The sequence below is a fragment of the Strix aluco genome, chromosome 3, assembly GCF_031877795.1.
Source record: "Strix aluco isolate bStrAlu1 chromosome 3, bStrAlu1.hap1, whole genome shotgun sequence".
Lineage (NCBI taxonomy): Eukaryota > Metazoa > Chordata > Aves > Strigiformes > Strigidae > Strix > Strix aluco.
Genome location: NC_133933.1, coordinates 129,405,514 through 129,432,541, shown reverse-complemented (window position 1 = coordinate 129,432,541; position 27,028 = coordinate 129,405,514). Strand labels below are relative to the sequence as shown.

The following is a 27,028-nucleotide window of genomic DNA, read 5'->3' as shown; positions in this document are numbered from 1 at the left end:
GCCCAGAGGACCTCCCTCTTCTGCTGCTCTTGGTTCATTTAATCCAGAAGAGGGAAAGACAAGGGGGTGAATGGCTCAGATAGTGAGACAGCAAAGGGAACTGGGATCTCTAGACTCCTCTCCTTTGGCTCTTTGCAGTTGAAAATTTGAAGCCAAGTCCTTGGCATGTCTAAGTCAGCTGAACCTTATGCTGTGCAGCAAGGAGATGTCAAAACGATAACTTAGCTCAGCCGTGGAGGCAAGGATGTTTGCAGCCTTGGTTCATCTTGCCATCTGCTTTGCTGCTGAGCTGCTCAAACATTTTCATTTGGTACAAACTAAACAGCATTAGGGTCCATCTCCTGGTTCATAGACCAGCTGGCTGGGTTTGGCCATCACCATGATATTAAACTCTATCAATCAGCTTCCAAAGCAGTGTGGTTCTATCCAAAATGCCTATTCGGCATGGTCCTTGGTCCATAGCAACTCCTGAACTTGCACTTGTGATTTGGTGAAACTAGGGCTGGTTGTTCTGGGACACATCAGCTCCTGGGACTGCGCCAACCATTTAGGAGTACAGCACTGTCTACATTAGAGTGTGGGTGCACCCTAGGGTAGCTCAAGATCACAATAGCTCTATGTAGTAAAACAAAGAAGGAGGAGTAAATATAATCAGATCTTCACAAGCCATGGAGTTGCACTCTTCGTGATCATTTTCCCTTCTGAAGAGTATCCAGTCATGAGTTGAAGATCTCCAGGAAATGAAGACATCACCCCTTCTATTATTAATTACTCTCACTCTTAAGAACTAAGCTTTCTTTCTAAGTTTAGTCTGTTTAGATATGAAGAAGCATCAGGAGGTTATGTCTTCCTCTGTTCAGTTGAACAGCTGTATTTATTTTTTGGTATATTCTCCCTGTGAAGATACTTGTACCCTGAACTGAATCACTCCCCAGCGCAAAGCTTTGATAAGCCACACTGCTTCTGCTCCTTATCTTCCCTCAAGGTGACATTTCCTCCATTTCACTATATAAATCCACATCCTTTTTCCAAAACATGTTCTTTCCAGTAGCATCACTAAACACAAACACTCAGTTCAATGTGAGTCAGCAGAGTATTCTTGCAGCAGCGAAGGCCAACCATGTACTGGACTCTATCAGCAGAAGCATGAACAGCAGGTCAAGGGAAGAGATTATTTCCCTCTGCTTGGCATTTATGGGGCTGCATCTGGAGTCCTGTGTCCAGTTTTGTGCTCCTCAGCACAGGAAATTTATCAGGAAAGGCATGAGTTCTGTTCTGTTTCTCTCCAGAGTTTGATGCCTCCATTGCATTTGCCTTCTCCACAGCTACATCAAATTATTGGCCCAGAGCTCTGCTGTGATCAGACTAATACGGCCTTTCTTTTTATCTGCCACAAAGTATGTGCAAGAGCAGAATCTTGGTTTTAGTCTTCTGGCACATGAGCAACAATTTCACACTTTACACTATGAATCTCATGACTTTTTACACTGTGAATCTCTTTTCTGTAACTCCAGTCCTTATGACAAGCCAGTTCCTTCTGTGTGTTACCTTAATCTTTTCCTGTATCAATGGCACATGCTAGCTTTGGGTCCAGTACGTTAATTTTTTACACTTAAATTTTTGTTCTAAGAATGACCCTTAAGAAAATTTCTCAGTAACCTCCTTCCTGCCTGACATTTTCCCTTTCAAGGTTATACTTCAGCCAACTTACAGTGCCTTTATTCATCCCCTTCACTTCATCTAAAGTATTTTTTTATTAACATTTTACTAATGCTCTTCACTAAAGTGCATATGATGAGATCTGATGCTTTCTCTTTACTAAGAAATCCTATTTCATCAGGTCAGTCTGTTGAAATCTATTCAACAGAGAACACATGATGCATTTTCTTTTGTATTCTTGCTCGCCTGTTTGTTCTCAAAGCCTTGCATAATACTGAGATCAGATCATACTCACCTGGATGATTTTTTTTTTGTTCTCGCTCTGAACTCTAATACTGTTTGCTGTTCTCAAATTTTACAGTGGAGTCACAGACTGAAAAGACTCCTGAGACATTCTTGTTATTGCACCCCAGGTTTGTGTGCCACTTTTCTGAATTTGGTGAAGGCTGGTAACGAATAAGGCTCTCCCCTTCTGTGGGACTGGATTCCACTGAGGCCAGTCCCAGCTATTTTTGATTTTCTGACCCTACTTCTTCCTGAACACCACAGCAAAGTATTTGTCCATCCACTGTGCTGATGCTCTCTGCAAAGCCATCATACTACAATAGCCGTTCTGCTTTGTCTCTGATCTTAAAGCTAAAAAGACTTTTACTCTGCTTCAGCACTGTTGGTGAGTTATAGCCCAGCTTGACTTTTTTCCAGTGCTCACTTTCTCTGTGTCCTTTTTTATTTCTGAAATGACAAGTCATTGCTCTAAATTTATCCCACTCCCTACAACAGGGAGTAGAACAAAAGTCATTTCAGCTTGTAGGAGCATGTCTGGCCTTACTGGGCAACCCCATCTCTAATCTCTGTCACATATAAGCACGGGTACTCTGGCCATTTGTTCTTTATTAACTGGAAACATTAATTGGGTTCTGAAGGAAAAGATTTTCACTTCTCTACATCCAACAGAGAGAACATTTACTCCCACACTGAGCACCCTTTTTTCCCTGACAAGCAATGCTTCAAACATAGCCTCAAGCTACTCTAGACACTCAGCCTAGCAAACCCTAATTCAGCCTACTCATATTTGATCTTAAATACTCAGCACAACCCAAGCAGTCACTGCTGAACTGACAACACTGGCATGTGGTTCCAGCTCTTGACATTCAAAATCATTTTTCCTGGTTGTGAAGTTCACGGGACCTGTAGACACACAATGAAATGTGCAGAGGTGCCTCCTGTAACCCAGTGTGCACAAATCTGCGGATATTTGTAGGAAAATGCAGCTGTGAGAAGTACGGCTGATGCACAGAGATGTTGCCTCAGGCTGACTTGGTGGTCAAGGAGGGTCTGTAGAAGAAGAAGGTGGTCAGCTGCTGCTGCTGCTCCTCTCCTGTTTTCCAAAACAGGTTGTTCACTGCTCTTTCTGAATTACACATGAACTGGCTTTGCTGTCTCTGTCCCCTCTCTTTGGGGAGGCTCATACTGGGTCTATGAAACCTGTAGCTCCTCAAGTCCCCCTGCCTACTCAAGCACAATTTTCTAAGCCTTTGAGACAGACTTCCCTGCTGGTGGGTTTGAGCATCATCCTGGAGTTGAATAAATGGTTCCTCAGGTCCTACTGGTGTTGCCTGTTTAACCCACTGTCTTCAGAAAAGACTTCAGTTGGAGACTTTCCTCCCTGTCCATCAGGGCTGTGATGAAGGACCACAGCTATATCAGATGTATTTGTGGCATAACCACAGTGTTTGGATACACAGAGAATGTAAAGGGGAAAGAAATGAATTCTTAAGTCCCTTAAAATAACAGTGACAAGCCTGTTCACTTCGTAGGAATGAACTAATAGTTAATTATTTCTTGCATCTTCTTATGGGGCAACTTGCGAGGTTTCACCAGTTCTGACCTTCATGCACAAAACCCTTTGGGTTTTTTTAAGCATAAGCCCCTATCAAGTCTCCATCAAGTCCACGAGGGTTTGATTTTGAAGCTATATTAATTCATACTCTTCAAGAGGCAATTCACAATGCAGCTTTCTCAGGAATGATCTGAGCATTTCCTAAATTTGCTCAGACCCCAAGAACCCAGCTTTGAAGACATGAAGAATTACTCCAACACATGCACCTCCTAGGACACAGAGAACCTGACCCATATCCTATGGAAAAGCACCCAGAACTGTTGTCAAAGCACCACAGCTTTTAAATAGTAATAATAAAAAATCAGTTCATAAACAATTTGTTTTATCACCTCACGTAATGCTCATTTGCTTTTTCAGAAACAAGTGGAAGAAGGGCCCTGTTCACTTGAATGACATAATGCTTTCCTGTGGGCTCCACAGAAACCATAGTTGTCTCTGCTGCAAACTAGTCACTGTTTGAATGTCTGTTTAATTATCTTTCCCTTAAAATCATGTGCAGGTTAAGATCATTTCATTAATACCCCTTTTTTTTTCATGCTGCTGTCTAACGGAAAACCTTTATAACCACAGGGGTTCTCTTTACTGCCACCAAATTCTCTTTCTTTCTATTTTTCTCTCCCACACTGAGACATCTCAGGGCCCCCGCAAATGTTAAATTGCATCCAGAGCTAAACTCTCAAAAACACCCATGTTTCGACCTAATAAATCAGGTCATTAAACATCAACACATGAAATATTTACCAGACCCCTATACAGTGACCTAAGTTGATATTTTCTTCAGCATTCAGTATTTTTTGACTCTATGAAAAAGGTTGGGTTTTTCCCCCTAACAATTTCTGAAAAAGTCAAATGCAGATGATATCAGATATCCTACCCTTCCCACCTGGGTAGTAATGAGCGCTGGGGAAAGTTTGGGGGACAATTTGTACCTAAGCAATTGTTCTCACTCACTCAGAATAATTGCGTACAACTTTGGCATCAAGCTGTCTGTGTGTTTCGGATGCCAGCCCTAAAGATACCCTGAGAGCACAGAGACCTGTAGGTTTGTCCTTGGTGAGCACCTGGCTAATTCAATTACAAGAAAGGATTTTCCCAAAGTGAGATGAGAACAAAGCCAGAGTTCCCTTTTCATTGCCCAGACATTTCTCAGGTTGACAAACAAAAACTAAAAAAACCCCTTGAGATGGAAAAGACAAAAAGCTTTGCAGAAAAATGTTAAATTTCTGGACATTATGCAGTGTCTCATGATTGCTTATGACAAAATGGAAAAGCTTCACCAGAAACTAGCTATTCCCTGAAAAAAAAAAAAAAAAATTATATTCTGCTAAAAATAATTTATTATGGAAACTTAGACCCAAGGAACACTCGTGTCTGCGGTGTCGGGTACATATGTCTGCTCTATCACATCCTGCCAGCCTCCTTCCTCTTGCGGTCTGACTTTAGACTTGCCCACTCACTCTTTGGTTGCCAAATCCCCAGTTTGACGTTGCTGCGGTTTCAGGAGAGCTAACTGGGAAGCTCTCCCACACCTGCAGGCTCCCTCCTCCCAGCTGTCAAGAGGATGAACCCGGTGTGTGGGAAACCATATATTTCAGATAGGGTTTAGTGAAGAAGTGTGGATGGCAGCTCTTAGGAAGTGCTGTGTGCCCAGACATACTAACGAATATTAAGTGGAAAACAACAGTCGGCTTCAGTCGACTCTCCCACTCTTGTAGCAAATTTTGTATAAATAGAATTATTTATCTGCTTCTTTATGGAAGGCTTTTGCTCTCCACCTCTTTCTTTTCCAGATACTCTGGCTACATCCACACCAGTAAATGAAGCAGTGCCAGGACCAGGCTAAGACATAAAATTTAGCACAGTCCCATTTTTTATCTGGGAAAACTGGCTCCTAGGCAGAGTTCAAGAGTTAGCACAGGGATTAATACCCAACAAGCTGCCCAACATAGATCCCTTCTGGGGAAGCCAGGAGATCTTAATATCCTCTATGTGACTTGGCCATGCCAGCTGGCCTCATGACTGCCTTGGATTTACCATAAGGATGTGGTCACTGGAATCACAGATGATTTTCAGGCACAAACATCCTTTACCTTGTGCTTGCTGCTCTTTCACTCCCATTCCTAGGAAAACATCTGAGGGTAAAGCAGCTGGGTGTTTGGATAATATGATCACAATCTATTTCAGGAACGAAAACAAGCAAATAGACAGCCCTAAAAAATACTAGTGCTCATCCAAGAGGCAAATGGTCATGGGACTGCAGCATATGGAGGGTGATTCTCTGCTATTCTGCAGCCAATTACTTCTTGGATTTCACAGGCAAAACCCTGCTGGTGCAAGTGCGCGTAGTGGAGGAGAGCTTGCTCGCTGAAAAGCCTAAAATCATGATAATTGCTTCTGATTTGGGAGATGTGGTCTCACCAGTGAATCCAGACCAACTATGTGCAACCTCTGCTCCCCAGGGTCTGCCCTGTGCCCTGGGGTCCTTCAGGGAGACATGGGAAATGTGGCCAGAGACCCAGACGGTTCCTGATCCTGCTCTCCAGCCGGGAAAGGAAGATGTGGGAAGAGCCCCTTCTCCTGCCGAGGCCAGACAAGCCTCTTGGCGAACCTTTTCAGGACACGCTATGGGGCAGAGGGAAGCAGATGGCCAGGCATTTAGGGGTCTGGCAGGAGGAATCTCTGGGCATTTGGCAAAGAGCACGGATTCAGCTGCATTTCCTTCTGCTTGGACACTTTCTAGATGTGCATGCTACTCCTGCTTGATTGAGATGTTGTTTCATAGGAGACTTTATCAGAACAAGTAAAAGCATATGGTGCATGGAGCTACCTGCTTCCAGAAGCTGGCAAACCCTCATTAACCTGTTATCTGTTATTATGATCTAATGCATCCTCACAAATACCTGTACAACTTCTCTCCCTCACGTAGGGAAGTCTGTACCTCCTTGCCATGAGATTATATTTAAAATGTTGGTGTGCACAGCCCAGATTTGGGTTGGGTTACTTCGTGTGTGGGGAGAAGCAGCTGTGGGTTTGGGAATGCAGGACAGGATAATTTGTGTAGGACCAACACAAAAATTTGTCAGGCCAGTGAGGTTTTGTTGCCCAAGAGGCATGTTGTACTCTTCATGATGTCCTGTACATCTGTTCTTCAGAAGATTGTAGTAGTGTTTACTGACCGGTATCAGGGCTGTATTGTGGCAGACAGTGTTGAAATACAGGAAGGGAAGGAGCCTGCTCCAAATGTTACTGATCCTTATTTTACAGGATGAAAAATGAGTCCAAAAGATCAAGATGACTCTCACTGCAATATTCAGAGTTTGCTCTGAAAGAGATGAGATTTGAGCCAAATTTTTTTGAGTACAAGTCTTTCGGCTTTTCCACACAGCAGTTCATTTTCCCTAAAGCACACGGCAAAAAGACAGAAAAAGGCAGGCGGTGGAACCCATTTGAGTGCCACTCGCTGCTGTTCTTAGGCACATTTCTAAAGCACCTCTTACTTCTTTTTCTCAGTGTAATATCTGATATTTGAGGACTATATCTAACGCTTTTTTTTTTCTCTGAGCTGGGAGAGAGACCATCCACTTCCACGCATTGCCTGGGGATTGCAGAGTCATCACAACTAACACGGGGGAAGTGCTGGGTTTATAATTAGTCCTGGAGTGTGAAGACACTGCCCAAATTTTCCTTTTCCTTCACTGGGGAGACAGTGCTGTTTCCCTGCTGCTCATGGGGCTGAAGCCTTTGCTTTCCTTTGCAGCCACTCCGCAGTTGAGAATGCCCCATCCCTGGAGGTGTTCAAGGCCAGGTTGGCCAGGGCTCTGAGCAACCTGATCTAGTGAAAAGTGTCCTTGCCCATGGCAGGGGGGTTGGATCTAGATGACCTTTAAAGGTGCCTTCCAACACAAGCCATTTTATGATTCTATGATTCTATTGAGGATGCTCTTAATAAATGTAACTCCCCACAGCACCTTCAGTGAGATGAAGACCACCCCACCAAGAAAGCAGCTGTTCCTTGGTCTGTGGGGTTTGATGGTGTTTCGTGAGGATGTGGGCTTCAGGGGCCATGGGGAGGGAGGGGGTGAATATGTGAAAGCCCACGCAGTGTCTCCTAGGAGGTCCAGAATGGTTAATACCCATAAGTTGATTGCAAGGCAGAGGGAGATGCATGGGGACCGCAGGCTCCTCTCCTGAAGCTGAGGATATTCCCAGAGCACCAACCTTCCCTATGCAATCACAGAGGGATCTCCAGCACCACTCTGCATGGTGAAGGACAGTGAAGCAGCTTTTCATCTTGAACCAGGATAAACTGCACAGGTTAGCAGCACTTTAACAGCCCTGCTCATGCTGTGAAGACAGAAGTTTGTGTTTAGCTCTGGATTCATACCAAAGGATTTCCAGTCTGTCCAGTAAAATGCAGAGAGGATTAGTCCTGTGCTACTTTCAGGCCATCTCAGCACTGGACAGAAGGCAGCATTGTAGACATGTTTTTATTTTGTTACACATGGGACTCCCATGCCCTGGTAGCTCCAGACCTAGGAGAGACCCCTCTTCTGTTTTGGAGGGGTTGATGATGTGGCTCATTGCAAACCACTGTAAGGGGAGAATTAATCTTCCTTAATACCTTTGCATACATCTATGAGAAGAAAATGTCATTAATTAGACTTTCAAATCGTTCTCAGATATTGAAATCACCTAAACTGCCAGCATTAATAACACATGCAACTAACAGCTTCGACAAACTCAGAATGAACTCACCACCAGAGGTGAGTATGAAAATTCAGGTCACCGTATCTAAACAGCTATGCAATCCTTCTCATGTGCAATTGCCTAGAACAGTCTGTCATCAAAAACTGCCCGTTTGCATCTGCACAGATAGTTCCAGGCTGTTTCCATCATGCAGGGACTGAACAACCTTGAACTTGCACCACCGAAGTAATCATGGGCAGGATGGTACCAAACAGCTATTCATCTCCTCCAAAGAGAGGTCTAGAAATGTCTGATGACCTGATTTTTATGCTTTGTTCTTCTTCAGAGATAAAACAGATGGAGGCTAAGGAATTGGAGTTTCTCCAGGTGAGCGAGATCTGTGGCTCTGCATCAGAGCCCACATCCACCCCCTGGTCCAGTGTCCACTTCTGGGGAGCGGCCATGGACAACACAGGTGGCAGGGCCCTCTCCAGGAGATGTCTGTTATTTACTGTTAGTGTGAAGAGTCCTTCATCTTCTTACCACTGCTTAGAAGTTCACTTTTGCTCAGAAGCACAGGGGTTTGTAGACAGCCCTTCTCAGTCTCACAAATACTCTCAGGGTAAATGCTGGATTTCAGTGTTACCCACCTCGAATTTGGGACTGAATCTTGTTAACTTACTGGTTTTGGTGAAATGTCCCTGCTAATGAAACCACCCCATGCCAGGACCCGTCCTCTGGACTTCAGACATATTCTGGTGACGTGAATATTAAGACTTTCTTGGTCTCCAAAACAGACAGGGAATAGTCCTGGTTTGCTTGACCCCCGAGCTGCTCCCTGGCATTGCCTGGGTCAGTGCTAGCTGCTACAAACCACATCCCTGCCCGCACCTCTGCCAACAATTCAGTGTGGATATTTGAGTTTCAGCTGTGCCCAAGCTCTCTGGCTCTCATAACAGGGCTGTACTTTACAGTAATGACCCAAGGAAAAGCACTCGAGCTTATGCACACTTTACTCTCCGCATCCTCGTCACCAGCTGTAGGATGTTGGCAGTGTCACACAATGTACCACGCTATAAAGGAGCAGCTACAGTCCATAGCCATCCCCTTTTGACAAGGGAAAAGTTTTGGGGTAATGCACAGGATGGTATAACTGGAGGAGTCTGCCCTTTCCAAAGAGTGTAGGCATAAGGACATGACCTGGTAATGCACGCTCACAGCTCAGAAAGCCAACCGTGTCCTGGGCTGCATCCAGTGTGGCCAGCAGGTCAAGGGAGGGGATTCTCCCCCTCTACACTGCTCTGGTGAGTCCCCCCCTGCAGTGCTGGGTCCAGCTCTGGGGGCACCAACACAAGAAAAACACGGATCTGTTGGAGCGGGTCCAGAGGAGGCCCTGAAGATGCTCAGGGGGCTGGACCACCTCCTCTGTGAGGACAGGCTGAGAGAGTTGGGGGTGGTCAGCCTGGAGAAGGCAAGGCTCTGAGGAGACCTTACCGTGGCCTTTCAATACTTAAAGGGGGCTTATAAGAAAGATGGGGACAAACTTTTTAGTAGGGCTTGTTGCAGTAGGACAAGGGGCAATGGCTTTAAACTAAAAGAGGGTAGATTCAGGCTAGCTATAAGGAAGAAATTCTTCATGAGGGTGACGAAACACTGGCACAGGTTGCCCAGAGAGGTGGTGGATGCCCCATCCCTGGAAACATTCAGGACAGGTTGGACGTGGCTCTGAGCAACCTGATCTAGGTGAAGATGTCCCTGCCCATGGCAGGGGGGTTGGACTAGATGGCCTTTAAAGGTCCCTTCCAACCCAAACCACTCTGTGATTCTAAGGAAAGCTCAGATCGCAGCACAGGTTGGGACTCATGCCTGGAAGAAAAAAATGGATATAGCCCAAAACAGGGGGTTGCACTGTCACATTTGCTTCTGCCTTCTCCTCTGTGCAGGCAGCAGAGCCTGGAAATCAGCAGACCTAATCATCACAGAGGCGCGGCCAAAGCACTGGGGAACCTGAGAGTGGGAATAATAAAGCAGCAGATGAAAGACAAGTCAGCTGTGTGGGGGCTGTGGAGGGGCTGGAGAGGGCTGCGAAAGCTCCTTCCCAGGCTGGGTAACAGGGATGTGTAGGCTTTGAAACGTCCAAAAGTGATGCACAACAGCGTATAATGTAACCGAACACTGATGCCACTAGGGGTGGGGTTTTGAGCATGTCGGGAGAAGGGGTTAAAGTGTTCCTGAGAGGCGTGGGGGGAAGATGCTGACCTAAAGTCTGGACCTTATGCAATGTACAGGGAGCTGCTCCAGTGAAGAGGAAAAAAAATGGTAACTTGGATCCTTGGTGTGCAGCTGAGCCTCTCCCGGGGAGCAGAGCTGCCTCCCTTCACCCGGTGCTCTCCATAAAAACAAAAATATTGGGCGATGGCCCAGGGTGGAGGAGGAGGATGCTGGGGGAGGTCGCCGCAGAGCGGGGAGGAGGCAGCTCGAGGGGGGCTCTTGGAGAAGAGCCGTGTGGGGTATTTCAGAAAATGCAAGTGTGGGGTGGTGGTGAAGTTGCCACAAGTATACTTGAAATTGCTAATGTACAGGGACCTGTAAAGTAGAACATTTAGTTTTAATGTTAATCATCACTTGTGTTTTACTAGCTTTTATTTTTCCCATATTTTACTGCAATGTATATAATTTAATCTACACTTTTTCCTACCCTCTGTAGTCATTACCCACTTGTAAGATGTTTTGAAACCTGTAACTCCTTACCTAGAGGAGATAAGACAGACCTTGGACAGTCTGAAAAACTCCCTAAGTACATCGCTGATAGCAGGAACCTAAAAAACAAGTGTCTAAGAAGACGCCAGTGTCAAGATAAGCAACTGGAAGCTGGTCTAAACTAACCTCCTTGGAACAAACAGGAGCTGAAGGACGGATGAGGTCACTCTATGACCATGTACGGACATGAGAAACCTAAAGTTCAACTAAGGGACAATGTGAGGAAGACTATGCGGACCACTAAAGAGGGGAGAAGACCCTCACTCTATTTTCACTACACATGCTCAGACTATGTAAATGAATTCTGAGAATGCATTAGCATAAGACTGCCTTGTCTAAGAAATCTGATGAATATGTCAGAGAGGGACCTGGGGGTGTTGATTGCCAGCCAGCTGAACAGGAGCCAGCAGTGTGCCCAGGTGGCCAAGAAGGCCAATGGCATCCTGGCTTCTATCAGCACTAGCGTGGCCAGCAGGGACAGGGAAGGGATCTTACCCCTGTGCTCGGCACTGGTGAGGCCGCCCCTCGATGAGTGGGTTCAGTTTTGGGCCCCTCACTCCAAAAAGGCCATTGAATCACTCAAGTGTGTCCAGAGAAGGGCAACGGAGCTGGTGCAGGGTCTGGAGCACAGGTGTGATGGGGAGCGGCTGAGGGAACTGGGGGGTTTAGTCTGGAGAAGAGGAGGCTGAGGGGAGACCTCATGGCCCTCTCCAACTCCCTGAAAGGAGGGTGCAGAGAGGGGGGATGAGTCTCTTGAGCCAAGGAACAAGCGCCAGGACAAGAGGGAATGGCCTCAAGCTGCGCCAGGGCAGGGTCAGACTGGCTCTTAGGAAGTATTTCTTTGCAGAAGGGGTTGTTGGGCGTTGGAATGGGCTCCCAGGGAGGTGGTGGAGTCCCCATCCCTGGAGGGGTTGAAGAGTCGGGTTGACCCAGCGCTGAGGGATCTGGTGGAGTTGGGAATGGTCAGTGTGAGGTTCATGGTTGGACTGGAGGATCTTCAAGGGCTCTTCCAACCGAGATGATTCTGGGATTTTGGGATTCTGTGATTCCGTATGCTTTTTGTGTATATTAGTGTTCTGTTAGTAAGCGCAGTCCTCATGGTGGAGCAATCCCCAGTGCTGCCCAGCGCTGCGAATAAAGAATACCCGCTTAACAGTTATACCCAACTGACTGTTGAGTGCAGCTCTTTGTTTCAGCAGGATGGAAGTTTTGGCCTTTCCCGTGAGGCAGAGCAGAGCCGCACTGGGCTGAGGCCCGTAGGGATCTCTGTAAAGTCAGAGTTTTACTCCAGGCGGGCTCCGCACCCAAACGGTGGCTGCTGGCTGCCTTCGTGGGCAGCAGCTGTTACCAAACGCCTCAGCTCTGCCCCGCTGCCCGTTCCCTGCCCGCGCCGGGCTCTGCCCCGCTGCCTGCTCCCGCCCGCGGCCCTGAGCTCCCGCCCGCTCTCAGGGAGCCGCCCCTCTGCCCGCCCCGTGTCTCCGCCCCGCGCCCGCTCTGGGGCATCGCCCCGCCCCTTCCCTAAGCCACGCCCCCCGTGCCGATTCCCGTCCCCATTGGCTCCCCTCCCGAATGTCCCCGCCTCTTTCTCCCCGCCCCTCCTCCGACCCCGCCCACCCCTCTTAAATTCCGCCCCCCGAGGCCCCGGAACGGTTCTTGTGGGGCCTTGGTGTGCGCCGGGCCCCTTGCGGCAGCACCGCTTCCGGTAAGGGCAGATGTCCCGCCCCCAGGGGGCGGGTACGGGCACCGATTGGGCCTGGAGAGACACGTGAGCGCCTAACATCCGGGGAAGGGCCCGCACAGCTTCCGGCCGGGACCGCTCGGCCGGGCGCCTCCTGCGAGCGGCGGGGCCCGGGGGTCCTGGGGCGGCTCGGCGCGGCCGTTGCCCTTCCCCCGCCCCCGTCCGCCGCCCGGGGCTCCCCTCCCTGGCTCATCCGCTGCCCTCCCGCCCCACTCCGCCGGGCCCCCACGCTGCCCTGCCCCTCCCTTTGACAAGCACCGAGGGTCTCCCCAACACCCCACCCCCCCCCCACCCCCCCGGCTCCCCTGTCAGCCACCGAACCGCCCCTCGGTCCGGCCATCGGCCTTCTCAGAGCGGGATTGTGGCATCCCCCGCTCCTCCCCTCCTTCTCCCTGCCTCATCCTTCCACCTTCACCCCCCCTGGCTTTCTCCAGCGTGCCGGGAGGCAGGATCGCCCCTTGGGTTCTGCCCCTGCGTCCCTCCGGGGCATCGCACGGAGCTGCCAAACCGTTGTAGACCGTCCCGAGCTTGTCCCGGGTTCCCCATCCCGTCCCTGTTGGTGTGGCTGAGGTTACCCATTTCCCCAGCAAGTTTTTGTGGGAAAGGCCTCCCCCAGGCCCCTTCCCTTTGCTAGCGAGCATGGAGTTTGCGGAGCTGATCAAGACCCCTCGAGCGGACAACGTCGTCCTGCACCGCCCTTTCTACCTGGCCGTGGAGGGGACTCTCTGTTTGACTGGCCATCATCTCATTTTTTCTTCGCGGCGTCAAGATAACGCTGAGGAGCTGTGGCTGCTGCACTCCAACATTGATTCTATTGAAAAAAGGTACGCCTCCTAATTTCCCTGCCTACCCGTTCCTTGTTGTTTGTGTCTCATTATGGGTTGAAAAGTGGTTGTCAAGACTGACTCGTAGCTCAGCTGACTCAAATCCAGGTCTGGAGAGGAGAAAGGACAGTCAGCACAGGGCAGAATATTGGCACGGGCAGGTTGGTTCTCATTCTGTTTGGACATTGATATTTGTTGCATCTTAAGATTATTTTATTTGTCATATATAGAGTTTGAATTTTTGTGTTTGAACACCTTTGTCAACAGTACTCTGTTAATTGTTCAGTGGATTGCATCAGTAGCTCTTGAAACACTTTATAAAGGATGAGTCTCTACCACCATTCAACGGAGATGGAAGCCAAGGCACTGATGAAGTGATTTGCCTTGATTCATGCAGCAAAACTGATGGCAGAAGTGGACTCCGGACTTTCACAGCTCCAGATCAGTCTCCTGCTGCTCAACAGCATCATCCCTTTACTCCTCCAACTGCTTGTGGAAATCAATAACACTTTAACAGCATACGCCTTGTGGGAACAATGTGGTAAAGCTGACTTGTAGCTGCAGCACTCCATTTCTTTCTTGCACGTCCCCTTTTGTTACAGGGACTTCAGAGATTAATCTTACCATCACTTCTGTCTGCTTGAGGTGTAACGTTGCCTCATCATGCTTCCCTCGTTGAGTGGCAGTCCCATCTCACCTGGTTGTTGTCTTCTGCTTCATCACTTTAGTCCTTTTTTCAGTTTGCTCATAATACTTTATTTTTGTTGATTACAAAGTCAATCCCCCGTTTTCCTCGCCTCTTAAGGAAATCTGGAACAACAGATCTCCTTTCTGCCAGCAAGACTCAGAAAAATCAAGCGGCAGTCATAAAAAATACCAGGTTGCCTCAGAGTCTGAGAATGGGTGAAATACTGGGCGTTAATTAAGTTTGTTCCTGTTTCTCTGAGCATTTCTGCATTAGTCTCAGGACGGAGAGTAACAGAGCGGTGGAAACCTGAGGAAATTGTTCCTGTCTAGTACTGCTCAGTCATCAGGGCAGTTTGGCCTCACCCTCCTGCTTGTACTAAACCAGCTGTAGCTCTGTTTTGAAGATTATTAAGGACAAGCTTTTCTTTCTTTTTTTTTAATAAGCTTAGTTGCAGTCTCAATTTAAGTTAATACCAAGTAAGCAAGGAACATTTGCAGTCATGGTGAGGGAGTAGCGCGTTGCTAGCTCAGTACATGATTTATAACAGAGCTTGCTACAACTGCAGATATCCATAGCCCTTGTTGCCAGCCCTAAATTCTAGAAGGTCTCTAGTGTAGATGTCTTCCCTAGCTCCTGGGAGTAGCTTTGTGTGAATGTAACTGAAAGTCTGCCATATAAAAGGATCAAAGTATGTCCTCAGTGCTGGAAAAAATGGAACAACAAAGCTCTTAAACTGATAAAGGTTGTAGAAGGGTCCTGTTTGGCACTACTTCAGGTTATTAGTGCTCAATAACTGTGGCATAGTGCCAGGTTCATAAAATCTCTTCTCCCACTTCCATGATATGAGTGTCTTTTGTACAAAAGTGTTTTCCATAACTGTCAGATGGTCATCAAACTGCTGCTTAAATTTTTTGTAGGTTTTTAAGCAACTTAAATATTACCTGTGTGGTTTGTGGAGAAGTGGAACGGTCTCTGGCCATCTCCTGTGCTGGTTTTGCTTAAAGAAAACACAGCCCTGGTGATGTGTTGAGTTGCACTATGTTATTACCTTGGAGAGCTGTGAAACAGTGCTGCAGTGAGGGCAAATGAAGACTGGCTGTGCTGGAGTTGCAGAATTTTTCTGTCAAAATGCCTGTAGTTCTTCCTTCATCACTACCCAAACTATAATTGGTTCTGTGTGTTAACCTTCATCTGTACAGAAGAAATAGATAATGACCTTTCAGCTGTAATAATAATTCTAAAATAAATTACAGGCACACTTTGTAGAACAGGTGAAGCAACCCAAAGCAACAGGTCTCCTCTTGGAGCATGTACAGCTCTACCCTTGTGTGTGCATGGTCTAACAGAGGGTTAGGCCATGATGGGCTGAAACCTGATCCTTTGGGTCTTGCCTGCATCGCCCTTGGCTGCTGCAAGTGCTGCCGTGGTGAATGAGGAGACTCAGCTGCTTTTCCTTAGTTCACTGCTTTGTGAACTAAAATCTACAGCGTTCCTGTGAACACTAGTGGTTAGTTGATGTAAGGAAAACTCAGTTTCTGTTCAGGCATCCTTTCAGGTACGTTAAGGAAGACTGGAGAGGGCGTCTGTGAGCTGCGTTTGTCTTGTAAGTAGAGCTTTTTCTGGACTGGCTTGCATTGTAACCAGCCGAGATAAGACCTTAATTTCTCTGAGGTCTGCAGAGCAAATGGCTCCATGACACTGCAGGTATCAGAAACCAGACTTTCTTATTAAAGACACGTGGAGTGTAATGTAGCCAGACTGAAATGTTATTTTAAAAATTTAACTCAAATGTTTTTAGCAATCCTCAAATTGTCAGTGCATTACTTTAATGAAACTGGAAACTTCCTGCTGAAGCTTCTAGTACTGTCAGAAAATAACCTGAACACACCTTTTCTCTTTCATGTTTTAAAGAAAAGCTGGGAGGAAAGCCTTCTTGTAATACTTACTCTTCCACTCACTGCTGTATCACAAGGGTAGAATTTTTTAAAAAAAAGTGGACCACAACTTGCAAATACCAAATAAAAAGATGGTTTTGTTTATTTTTTTTAAAGATGATACTGGAGATAAATTACTACTAATGGAATTTTGTCTTGTATGCATATGTTGTGGGAAGATACCTCATCACACCTTAAAGATCCTGTTCTTAAGAGACTCTTTCTTCATGTCTTGCTGTAGGTTTGTGGGCTCATTGGGTACCATCATTATAAAATGCAAAGATCTGCGAATTATTCAGCTGGATATACCTGGAATGGAGGAGTGTTTGAACATTGCTAGCTCTATTGAGGTAAGAATTCATAATGATAAATAACACCTGTGTTCTCAGATCTTGATCTGACCTCAACCTTAACAGCTTTTTTCCAGTTAGGAAGGTTTTCATTGATGTTCTGGAAGGCCAGTGAGAATGGTGGAATTGTGGGATATTTCCTTTCAATTGTTAAAATATTGTTTGTTGCTTGTAGGTGTTTTTCTTTAAAAACCAAAAAAAAAAGAAACCCACAAAAAAAATGCTAAAAAACAAAAAACCCCCACCCTGTTCTTGATCAAATATCTTGTAGCATTGGGGAAAATGAAGCTTAGCTTCATTATGCTGGAACATGAGGAGACAAAACAAATCAGACTAGTTGTCTTTTTTGTGTTTCAAACAACATGAAGTGACTTCTTAAGTTTAAGCTCTATTTTTAGTAATCAGCTAAATGCCACGTAGGATGTGTCCCATTATACCTGTTCAGTGTGCATCTTTCTCATCCTTTGGTGCGCTGTTACATAGTGTAGCCTGTGGAAATGATACTCTGTGTACAAAGTTGCATTTAGATTGTCTGTTATAATCTGCTTTTGTTTGTGCTACTGGTTTTTATGTATGTTAAACTACCCTGTGGGTAACTTAGTATTTCAAGTTTAATGGCTGTATACTTTTAGGTGGCTTAAGTTTGCATCGCCAATATTAGAGTGACTTATTTGCTGTATGGTTTTTTGGACTAAAATAGCAGTTTGAATGAATTAAGTAACTGTTTATTTCTCTCGCCTGCACAGGCGCTTTCCACCTTGGATTCTGTCACTCTCATGTATCCCTTCTTCTACCGGCCCATGTTTGAAATCATTGAAGATGGCTGGCGCTCTTTTCTGCCTGACCAAGAATTTGAGCTCCTCAGTTCAGTGGTAAGTTGAATCTTAAGGATTTGCACAGGCACTCGGATGTACTTGTGCACAAAGTTTGTGAAGTATTTCACCAAGTAGTGTCTGGACTGGAAATCCTGGATGGTCAAAAATAGCTGTCCAGTGCCTGGCTAAAAAAGTGAGTGGTGTTCAAATAGTCATTCTGTAAACACCAGGTATTTCTGTTTATGTGCTAAAAATTCCTGTTGAGCACTTGTATTTCACCTTGTACAAATGGAGTTTTGAGGCCTATTTAAAAGTTACCTGGGAGGACATGAAGGTAGGAAATATTTTTGTCCTTATTGTAAGAAGGAATTTAAGATTTGTTGTACTGAACTTTGCATCTGAAGTGGAGTGGGATGAATCTTTGTCAACCCCTTAACTGAAATGAGGCTGTTCTTAAAAAATTGCTGAGGATTTCCTAGCTCTCTAGGAAGATGGCAGTAGGTAAACATGCCCAGTTTGAAACTCTTAGCTCTAGTTTATGCTGGGGAAATACAGGGAGGGTTTAGAGAGCAGGAAATTTCCAGTCCTATTCTTCCAGGTGCTGTGAGCACATGTTAATATTATTTTCTACCTGTAGAGTAGGAATTGTTCTTGTGGCATTGCCCGTTCTATCTGTTATTCAAACTCCATTTTAGGATGCTGAATTTGATACAGTAGGAACTGGCGTGGTTGCAGGAGCCTATCTATTTTAATAGTGCCTTGGGTTAACATCTCCGTGTTCCAAGGCTTTGCTTCATATTAAATATGTGCACTTTCTGCATCATTGTAGGTTTCTGTGACCACATCCATTAGTACAGCATCAAAGAACATTGATTTTTTTTTTCTTTTATCTGCAAACCAGCTTGTCTGCAGCATTTATCACTTCCTGTTCGTGACTAATAACTGAGTAATGTGATTAGCTTGACCAGATTCATATGATGAAGTCACTAGAAAATTAAAGGAGTTCAGAGATCTTTCTATTTTTGTCTCGTAATTAGAGCGCTCTCACATGTCCTATCGTCATCTGCTGTCAAAAGACATATAAGCTGACCTGTTATAATAACTAGCACCACAGTTTTGGTTTTAATTTCATCTGGGGAAGTCAAACATGTGTTCTCCTGTTTGGAGGCAAAGCAGCAGATGCTTTCCCAGCTCAGCAGAGGAAGCTTGGAGGCATTTCAGTGAGAATCAAAAGGCCAGAAGCTGAAGTGCTATCTGGTGAGAAGGGAGGAGTGTGAGAGCAGGACTGGAGGCAGCAGAAGGAAATCCTTTGGAGCTTAGTGAAACACTGCAGATGATTCTGCTTCTGTTTGCTTTCAGCTTTCTATGTGTAGCTGAAATCTTTTTTAGATTTCAGGGCTCAAACAACTTCTGATGGTTGTATTTACCAGCATGATACAGGTGCTAACATGGATCCATTGATATGCTGCTCTCTTTTTTACCTCTTTCTTTCAGAGGTTTAAAAATGCATTGACTGCTTATTTGTGAATCTCTTGGCTTTCTGAACATTTGCTCCTTGGAAGGCTTACATTTAAAAACCAAATTACTTTAGAGTGCTACGTTTCAAGGGCAATAATTCATTTCTTTAAAATATGAACGTCTAACAGCTGTTGATTCATTCTTGGCTTTTAACCCAAAACTTCATATGTAACTCCTTTTTAATGAAATGGTGACAAAAGCCATGTTCAAGTGACTTGCGTTTCCTGAATAACAGATAAATATACTGTTGACCAAATGTTTCTTGTTCTGTAATTAAACTGTCTTATGTGACAGGCTAGAACAAGTAAATGGCTGATTTAATTTTTTTCTCCCATAAGTCAAATGAGTAGAATTCAGAAGGTTACCTCCCTCTCCATTAAATCATCCATCTGGATCTGTTATGCCTTACCTTCCCCAATATGGCAACAACTTGACAAAAACTGCATTTCACCCACACTGCAGCTCTAGTAATATATTAATTCCACATTTTTCTGCTACAGGAGAGTTGTTTTAAATCTCTGACACATTCTATAATGGCAAAGTAAAAGTACAAAAATTAGGATTTAAAAAAAAGTTAGGTAGTACATGAAAAATTTAGATAACATGTTGTTATACAGTATAATAATAATTTACTGGTTTACCTTGGCATATGTTGTGCCAGATACGTTTGTTGTCCCAACACACATACTCCCTGTGTGATTTCGCTGCTTTGCATTGATCTGACAAAGTGTCATCTAGCACTGCCCCTAGAATTTGATCGCAAACACTTAAGCACTTTGCCCCAGCAGCTCAGCTCCAGGATTAGGGATGCTGCTGTACTATCACAACATTCTTGCATTTAGTCCGTGAAGGCGTTAAGGGAAGAACTGTTCAGGCAAGTGCCTTCATTTATCTAAAGAAATTGAGGAATTAATAAGTTTCAGTGGGCTGTCATTTGCTGATGGCTGTTGGTGTGTGTGCTACCTGTTTATTTTCTTGGGAATAATTTGCGGGGCTTTGTCAAGTGTCTTCCCATGATCTGCTTTGTGATAAATCCAGCATACTAGAGTAGTTCAGCTGGGAATTAAGTCATACAAAGAAATTAGCTTGATGTTTCACTAAATGTCACAGCAAAAACTCCACAGCGCCTACAGGCTCCAAATTATTGTACTGCAAGGTGAGACTTTGAAGATACTATAGGCAAACATATGAATGGAGTAAAAGATGCACAGGATAATTAATGTTTGCTCATCCAGCTTTTGGCTGTGTGTTGTGTTTTTGCTCCAAACACTGGGTACTACATGAGATCTGTATTGGTTATAGGTATGTCAGGTGAAATATGTGTAAAAATTCATATTCTTCGCTGTACTACTGCTTAACAGTGAGTGGCTGAATGGAATTAGAGGTGTTTCATATTTTTTCTGAGTAGTCAGAGAAGAGATAATAGGTTTCTCTTCTGCCAAATTCTACAGCTGCAGGGTACTGCAAACTGTAACTCTGGAAATTCAGTTTCATCTTCAAGTTAAGTGTAGAGGCCCTGAGAAGTTTGTGCATTGACAGTATAATTAATGTGAAGGTATTTCATTGCCACAAAATTTCATTACCACTTTCTTCTCTTTTTTCCTTTTTTTTTTCTTCCATTTTGCTGTAGGAAACTACTCGGGGTTCTGGTTGCTTTATCTTCTGTATTGGAGTTTCTTAAAAACTAGGTTTTCTGCTTTTGGGCTCAGTTCACAATGGTGTGGATAGCCCATATTTTGCTTTTATCAGACAAGCATCAATCTTTGCTTGCATCTGTTGTTCTGCTTCTTGTCCACGCACAATCTGTTACCAACAGGGCTTGTTGCCTTCTGCCTGTTCCTTGGGAATGGCCTCTGTCATTGCTGCTTTGCAAGATCCTTCAAGGTCCCTGCTGGTTTCTTGACTTTTCTCTTAAGGCTTCTTAGTAGAGCTCAAATTGTTTCCCACTGTTTTGTGAAAAACAACATCTCCTAGCAATTAAACGTCTTGGGAGGAAGGATAACTTGTTTTAGCCTTTCAGTAATATTTGAGTATCAGTATCTCTAACAAGTACTAGGACAAGAAAAGTAGAAATGTAAGTTAATCCTGCACTGTGTTTAAGAAAATACTTCTGACTACTTTTTTTTCTTTGGAGTCTTCTCCCTTTCTGTTCAGCTCCCAATCCTTTGCTGCTTCTGGCCTTAACTGGAATTAACTTCTCATTCCTTAAAGTACAGATCTCTTTCTGGAAGAAGTAAATCTTAACTTTGTACTTTCTCTGAGTTTCATGCAGCATACTTATCAGGTGATGTCCGAAGATGAGGTCCACCTCTTCTCCTTCACTGCAGCCCTTGCACCTTCCTGTATCTGCATCTACTGCTGCACATAGTTGAATTGCTGTTACCTCGCTCTTCCAGTTAGTAACGGCAAATTTTTTTTCCAAATTGCGAACGTGCCTCAAGCAAAAGTCAAGAAGAGACTTGCACTGTTGGCTTTTACCGTCATCTGATTGATGTTGGAGTATATTTTAGCAGTCTGAAGCTGGCATTGCAGAGGTTAACTGGATCTCTGCAGAAGCTATGCTACAGAAGACAAATGGTGCTAATTGCTGCTGATCTCTTCCTCCTTCCCATGTGACAGTAAATTATAACTGGATGACACAACAGTATCGTCTGTCTCATGTTATAAATGGTGAGGAGAGGAGGTTATGGGCAGAGTTAAATTACCGAAGTGGGAGATGAATCAGGTCGATACTCTTCCATTCCTTTTCATACTAGTGATATCAGTGACAACCAGTCCCAAAAAGCATACGACGGAGTTCTGACTTTGCCTTCCCTACATCCTATGTGGCAGTAAGGTATTTATCAGTTCTATATCCATGCATATTTTTTTTATTGTAAACAAATTGCACGCCATCATATGAAATCTGCTGTAATTTGGCATAGACACCCTAAAAAGCTATAAAAATATCATTGTTGGTACATTAAGAACATGAGCTGTGACCAGCCATCCTCCCTTATGTGATCCAGAACTTTTCATCTCTGCCTATGATGTGATTGCCAGAGGCTCTGTAACTGCATCTGGGAGAACCTCTGCTTTTTATAAAATGTAGATATTCAGAGAAGCTGTTTTGAGGCTGATGAATAATGAAATAAGCTTACAACAGGGACGGTGCAAAACTGTCCAGATAGGCTGCTGAACGCTGGTAGCAATTGCTGTTCCTGATAACAATAATGCACACAGCATGTACCTTTACAAGCATCTTTTTCTTAGGCTGCCACCAAAAGGGACAATTTTGCTGTCTCTTATACCACACATCCCGTGCCTTGGATCTACTGATGATGAATAATGTTGTGAATCAGTTTCAGCTTGCTCATCTGATGGGAAGACTTCATTGCAAGAGAACCTTTCTAAATCTATCCTAGTTTTCCATCGGACCAGTGAGTCATTTGTATAACCAGATACCAGTCAGGAGGTGTAAGGCAAGGGGTAGTAAGCCTCTGGAAGAAAGAGGAAAGGAGACCTACTTCTGATCAGAGCTGTGTAATTAATGCATGCTAAACCAACCTTCCTGAATTGACGTGGGTTTTTTGTATTTTGTTACTGCATAATTTAACTGTCATGTTCTGCTCTTACTTTCTGGGATACCTGCTTTATCCCTTTTATATACCTTTATCCCTTTTTTTATACCTTTTTGCCTAGCTGAAACTTCGAACACAAATGAGCAGAGTTTATAGCATCTATATGAGGTCTCTGCCTGCTACAGTGGCATGCAACTGGTTCCCAGTTTGTACTGAAAACACCTCAGCTGAGGAGTTCCTTAAGGTCTTGTTTGCTTTCTCACACCTGGGTCATGTCAGTAAGTAGGAATTAAATAATAAAAAAAAATCCACCTTGAAAGCAGCTGCCTGTTCCTCTTCAAAAGGTTTTTGTATTTCAACTTCTTTGTGTCTGGAGCTTTCACAGGCAAATTTGACTGCTATTCTGATACTTTTAAGAATTTAATTCTGCTGTTAAAATTAAAACATGTTGTAGAGCCTTTTGGGTTATTTTCCCCACCCAAGGCTTCTGCCAGCAGGTTTTGTTGGCTGTGAGGAATACAGGGTAAGGATGCCCTGACTGAAGATGCAGCCCAACCAAGCCACCCTCCTGCTCTCACGAACCATGAGCTCAGTTCCCTGCCAAACTTTAGGCAAGGTTCTGCTGTGTGCTATGTGCCCTGAGGGAAAATATATGCCTCGTGGCCATTTGATGTACCTGGATGGTGTCCTTAAGGCAGCAGGCAGTGGTGTGGTACCAGCCCAGAAGCAGCAAGCTCTCCATGAAGGCTGGGGTTGTCTGAGGCTGCAGTTAAGACAGTGTCAGCTCTTCCAGCCCGGACTTCAGTAAGTGAGGAGTCCTCGTCAGTGAGGCCACTCATTGACCTTTGGTTTTGCCTAAGATGGAGCCAAGTCCTGTGTCTGGCCCTGGGTATCAGGTAGCCTGAGTGCTCGTGCCAAGTGCCTGCGAGGGTGCAGGGTGCCAATATTCAGCACTTTCCACAAGCGTTTGGCTGTTGGAAGCTGAAAAATTATATAAGAGGAGTTCACGATGAGACCTTTGTGCTTAGATTCTGTGCTGGTTCCAGGAGGTGCTTTTGGAGCTGTAGTGATTGACGTAAAGCAAAGCCCATTAAAAAAAAAACCCAACCAAACAAAAAAAACCCACAAAAAAACAAGCTGGAAATGTTAAATTGCTATTTTAACCTGAAAGCAGCTTCATTGTCTGGAGTTGGTGGATATTCTTGCCTTTCTTGGCCACCTTTGTCTTGTGGATGGTGTTACTAACTCTGCTCTCAGCCCAGAGAGAGGTTTGAGCCTGTGTTACCTGCATTGAAATAAACACTTACTCCTCTAAATCCGCTGATGTAGGAATACACTTCTGTTCTGGGATCTCCCTGAGAGACATACCCTGCTTTTACTTCCTGTGGGATTGAAGCTATCTGCAAATGCAGTAAGCTCTGTTGTAGTGCGTACTGCAGACACACTGTCTGCTGTGTCTGTGAAATAATTAAAAGCCACAATTGCCCTGTTTCTGACCACGTGGGCTTATTTTGTGCTGTTTGAGGATGTGGATAAACCAGATGAGGAACCGTTGTTCAACAAGTCCTGCACCTCAAGAACCAGAGTCACCTGATAACTACTTCTGTGGCTTATGAGCTTTATCTGCACGCTGGGTAATGAGCTCTGGGAGCTGCTGCAACAAGATACTGTGATTGCAGGCAGCACAGAGAGGTGTGAGGGGGGAAAAATAATCAGTCAACAGACCTATAAATGGATAATAAAAGGACTAGGTGGGGATATACCTTCTAATATCTGTAATACAACATCTGAGAGGTAGGGGATGAGGAGTGCACTGCAGAGAGTGGCCAGGGTTGTTTATTCTTGAATAGCATCTCTTTTGTTATGTTTTTCTTAGAGACAAGGTACTGTGCTGCATTTGATCTAACAAATTAGTTATGCAGTTCCAGGGGATCTGGATTCCTGGATGAGCAAAAGTGATTATGCCAATAGTGACAACTGGCTTTCGTCTGTGGAGCAGATGGAATAGATCACCAATATTATTCTGTGCGTGCTTTATCCTGAATAGGGAAGTGCCTCTTCCCCAGTATGTTATGCTGTAACAGTAGTAATCTGTTTTCTGACCCAAATCCTATACATTCTGATCTTTTTCAGACAGATGAATGGCGTCTCAGCTGCATCAATAAGGAATTCTCTGTCTGTCCCTCCTACCCTCCGGTTGTCATTGTCCCCAAATCCATCGATGATGAAGCGCTTCGGAAAGTTGCCATGTTTCGCCATGGCAGTCGCTTCCCAGTCCTCAGCTATTATCATAAGAAGAATGGGATGGTAAGTTGCGTTTGAGTAGCGGGTGTACCTGAAGGAAATCTGTGAATCTGTTTCTTTAATGAAAAAACAACTTGTGCTCTAGACTTAATACAGTTCATGAGCCGTTCGCTTGTTTTGTTTTCCAATTTACTAAGCGTATGCAGTGAAACTGGTTTTGGGTGATGGAATGCATAATCTCCATCCTAGAAACAGCTATTAATCCGCTTGTTTGGGAGTGTATGTGGCCTGAGCTTGCTCGCAGCAAGCTTTGTCTTTGTCTGCCAAGGGGCTTCATGCTGAAAGGATGGCAGGAACCACATTGTCCTGTCTCTGGGTGGTGGGCTGTCTCCTTCATGATAGTCACAATGACAGCAAGTGTGCCCAGAGCCAGCACCGCTTCTGCTGTGTAACTGTCGAAGGAGCGATCAGAACAATCTGTTCTCGGAGCCTGTCAGTGTAACATGTTGCAGGAGCACCAAATTCTTGGTGTTGCCCAGACTTTACCACCTTTTGACAAGCCAAAATCTAATTGAGGGACTGATACGCTATGATTAAGAAATGCACTTTATGAAATTGCTGAGTGATTCTTTGTATCTCTTGCTGATGTGACCAGTTCTGAGGATGTTGGGATGTCTAACCTGCAGCTTGTAAACTCCATCCAGGCTTCTGAGTCAAATGCTCTGTGTTCTCACCACCTGTTGCCAAGATTTGTAAACCCTGAATTAGAGGACATCTAGTCTGATTTAGTAGTACCTTTGGGGTTTTTTGCTTTGCTTTAAAATCAGCCATCCACCAACTTTGTAACAGTCGTGCTTTCTGCTTTTTCTCAGCTTGACTGAAAACTGTTGAAGGAAGATTTGTTCAATTATCTCTCCTCATTGTGCATGTTTCAAGTGTGAGGAATATAATAACATTTGGTTCGTAGTGCTTGAACTTGTGACAGTAACGCTGTCTGTCACGTTGCTCCTCTGACTCTGAGTTCTCGAGCGTAGTTGGGGTTGCTGACTGGCTGCCCTCACATTTTAGTTATCATTTGAGCTGCTGGGATGCTTTTTGAATTGAAAGGCATTTACTAAAGAGAAATCTCAGCTCATAAATCTGTGGACCTGAGGTTTATTAGTCTAGCCACTGGGTAAAACTGTACCTGGGAGGCATCTTTAACACATGAATGACTCAACTGTGTTAAAAACAGAGTTGGAAAGAGACTTCAAGATGACAATCCTGAAAATGTTGGTTTATAAAGGAGCCATCAGCAGGAAGCCAGTTCAATGGCTCACAGAGATGGTACTGCAGGAATACTTAAAGGGATAAAGCCTCTAAGAAGACATCTGTAATTTAGAATGTGGAATACATTACATCCCTGCAAGCAATTGCACTTAAAAGAACTGAAGGGTTGGGGCAAGGGAGAACAGCAGCTGTAGGAAGAACTAGGGAGATGTTTCTGTGCAGATCAGGGCATTTACTTGTCTGTGTCCAGGCGTGGTGGATCAAACTTGCAGCAGGTGGAAGTAGGAAGTGCAGTGGGGTGAGAGCTGCACCTACTGCTGTAACTCCACAGAGAAGAGCTGGAGATCCAGGGGGGCCCCACTTGAATTTTACCCCTGAACTGATGGAGGAAGCTTTTTTAAGGTTGAGCTATCTCACTCCTGTAAGCATTCTTACAGTGACCTGAGTTTTTATGGAAAATGGGAGTATTCTCTGTGAATTTCAGCAGCTGTAGGGAGCCATTCTCCATACTGGTGTTGAGACCCAGTGACCTAAGGCATCAGTTTGCCGTCTGTATTTACAGGCCCCTAAGAAATCCTCCAGTGGAGGGGTGTCCTTTGCATAGTGAGTTTAAACCTCCAGTTCTGGTATTGGAGCTCAAGTGATTGATGACTTTCAATCTTAAGTCTCTACATTTCCAGTGCCTAATTCATGGTTATTTGTCCCCACAGGTCATGATGCGAAGTAGCCAACCTCTTACAGGTACTAATGGAAGACGGTGTAAAGAAGATGAGAAGCTTATTAACGCCACGCTACGGCCTGGCAAGCGTGGCTACATCATTGATACGAGGTCCTTGAATGTTGCCCAGCAGGCCAGGGCCAAAGGAGGAGGCTTTGAACAAGAAGCGCACTATCCCCAGTGGAGGAGGATTCACAAATGCATTGAGAGGTGGGTGAAATCACCCAAGCTCTCCTCTGTGCTTGGCTTTATAGGGTTGCACTGGCAGAGCCCTGCTAGCTCCATAAAGTATTTGCTTCTGTAAGAAATGGCTGTGTACCCTGGTTCCTGTCAACAGGGTCACGTTCCTTTTTTTGGTGAAATCA

The 27,028-nt window shown here is 44.9% G+C and overlaps 1 protein-coding gene and 1 long non-coding RNA gene across 4 annotated transcripts in view; both read left to right on the top strand.

The window, feature by feature from the left end:
- Positions 1-7,816: 7,816 nt before the first annotated feature.
- LOC141921915 (uncharacterized) lies at positions 7,817-10,995 on the top strand. Its single transcript, XR_012622820.1, has 3 exons — positions 7,817-7,873; positions 8,239-8,322; positions 10,953-10,995. It is a non-coding gene; the product is annotated as an uncharacterized LOC141921915 (long non-coding RNA).
- Positions 10,996-12,840: 1,845 nt separating this feature from the next.
- Positions 12,841-27,028, top strand: part of MTMR9 (myotubularin related protein 9) — a 40,325-nt gene continuing 26,137 nt past the window's right edge. For all 3 annotated transcript variants that reach the window (XR_012622700.1, XR_012622699.1, XM_074820276.1), the window contains exons 1-5: positions 12,841-13,567; positions 16,431-16,539; positions 17,286-17,411; positions 24,566-24,739; positions 26,656-26,873. Coding sequence is in view for 1 of the 3 variants with exons in the window: in XM_074820276.1 (XP_074676377.1) it covers positions 13,383-13,567; positions 16,431-16,539; positions 17,286-17,411; positions 24,566-24,739; positions 26,656-26,873 (812 nt within the window). In the remaining 2 variants the exon portion in view is untranslated. The remainder of the gene's footprint in view (positions 13,568-16,430; positions 16,540-17,285; positions 17,412-24,565; positions 24,740-26,655; positions 26,874-27,028) is intronic.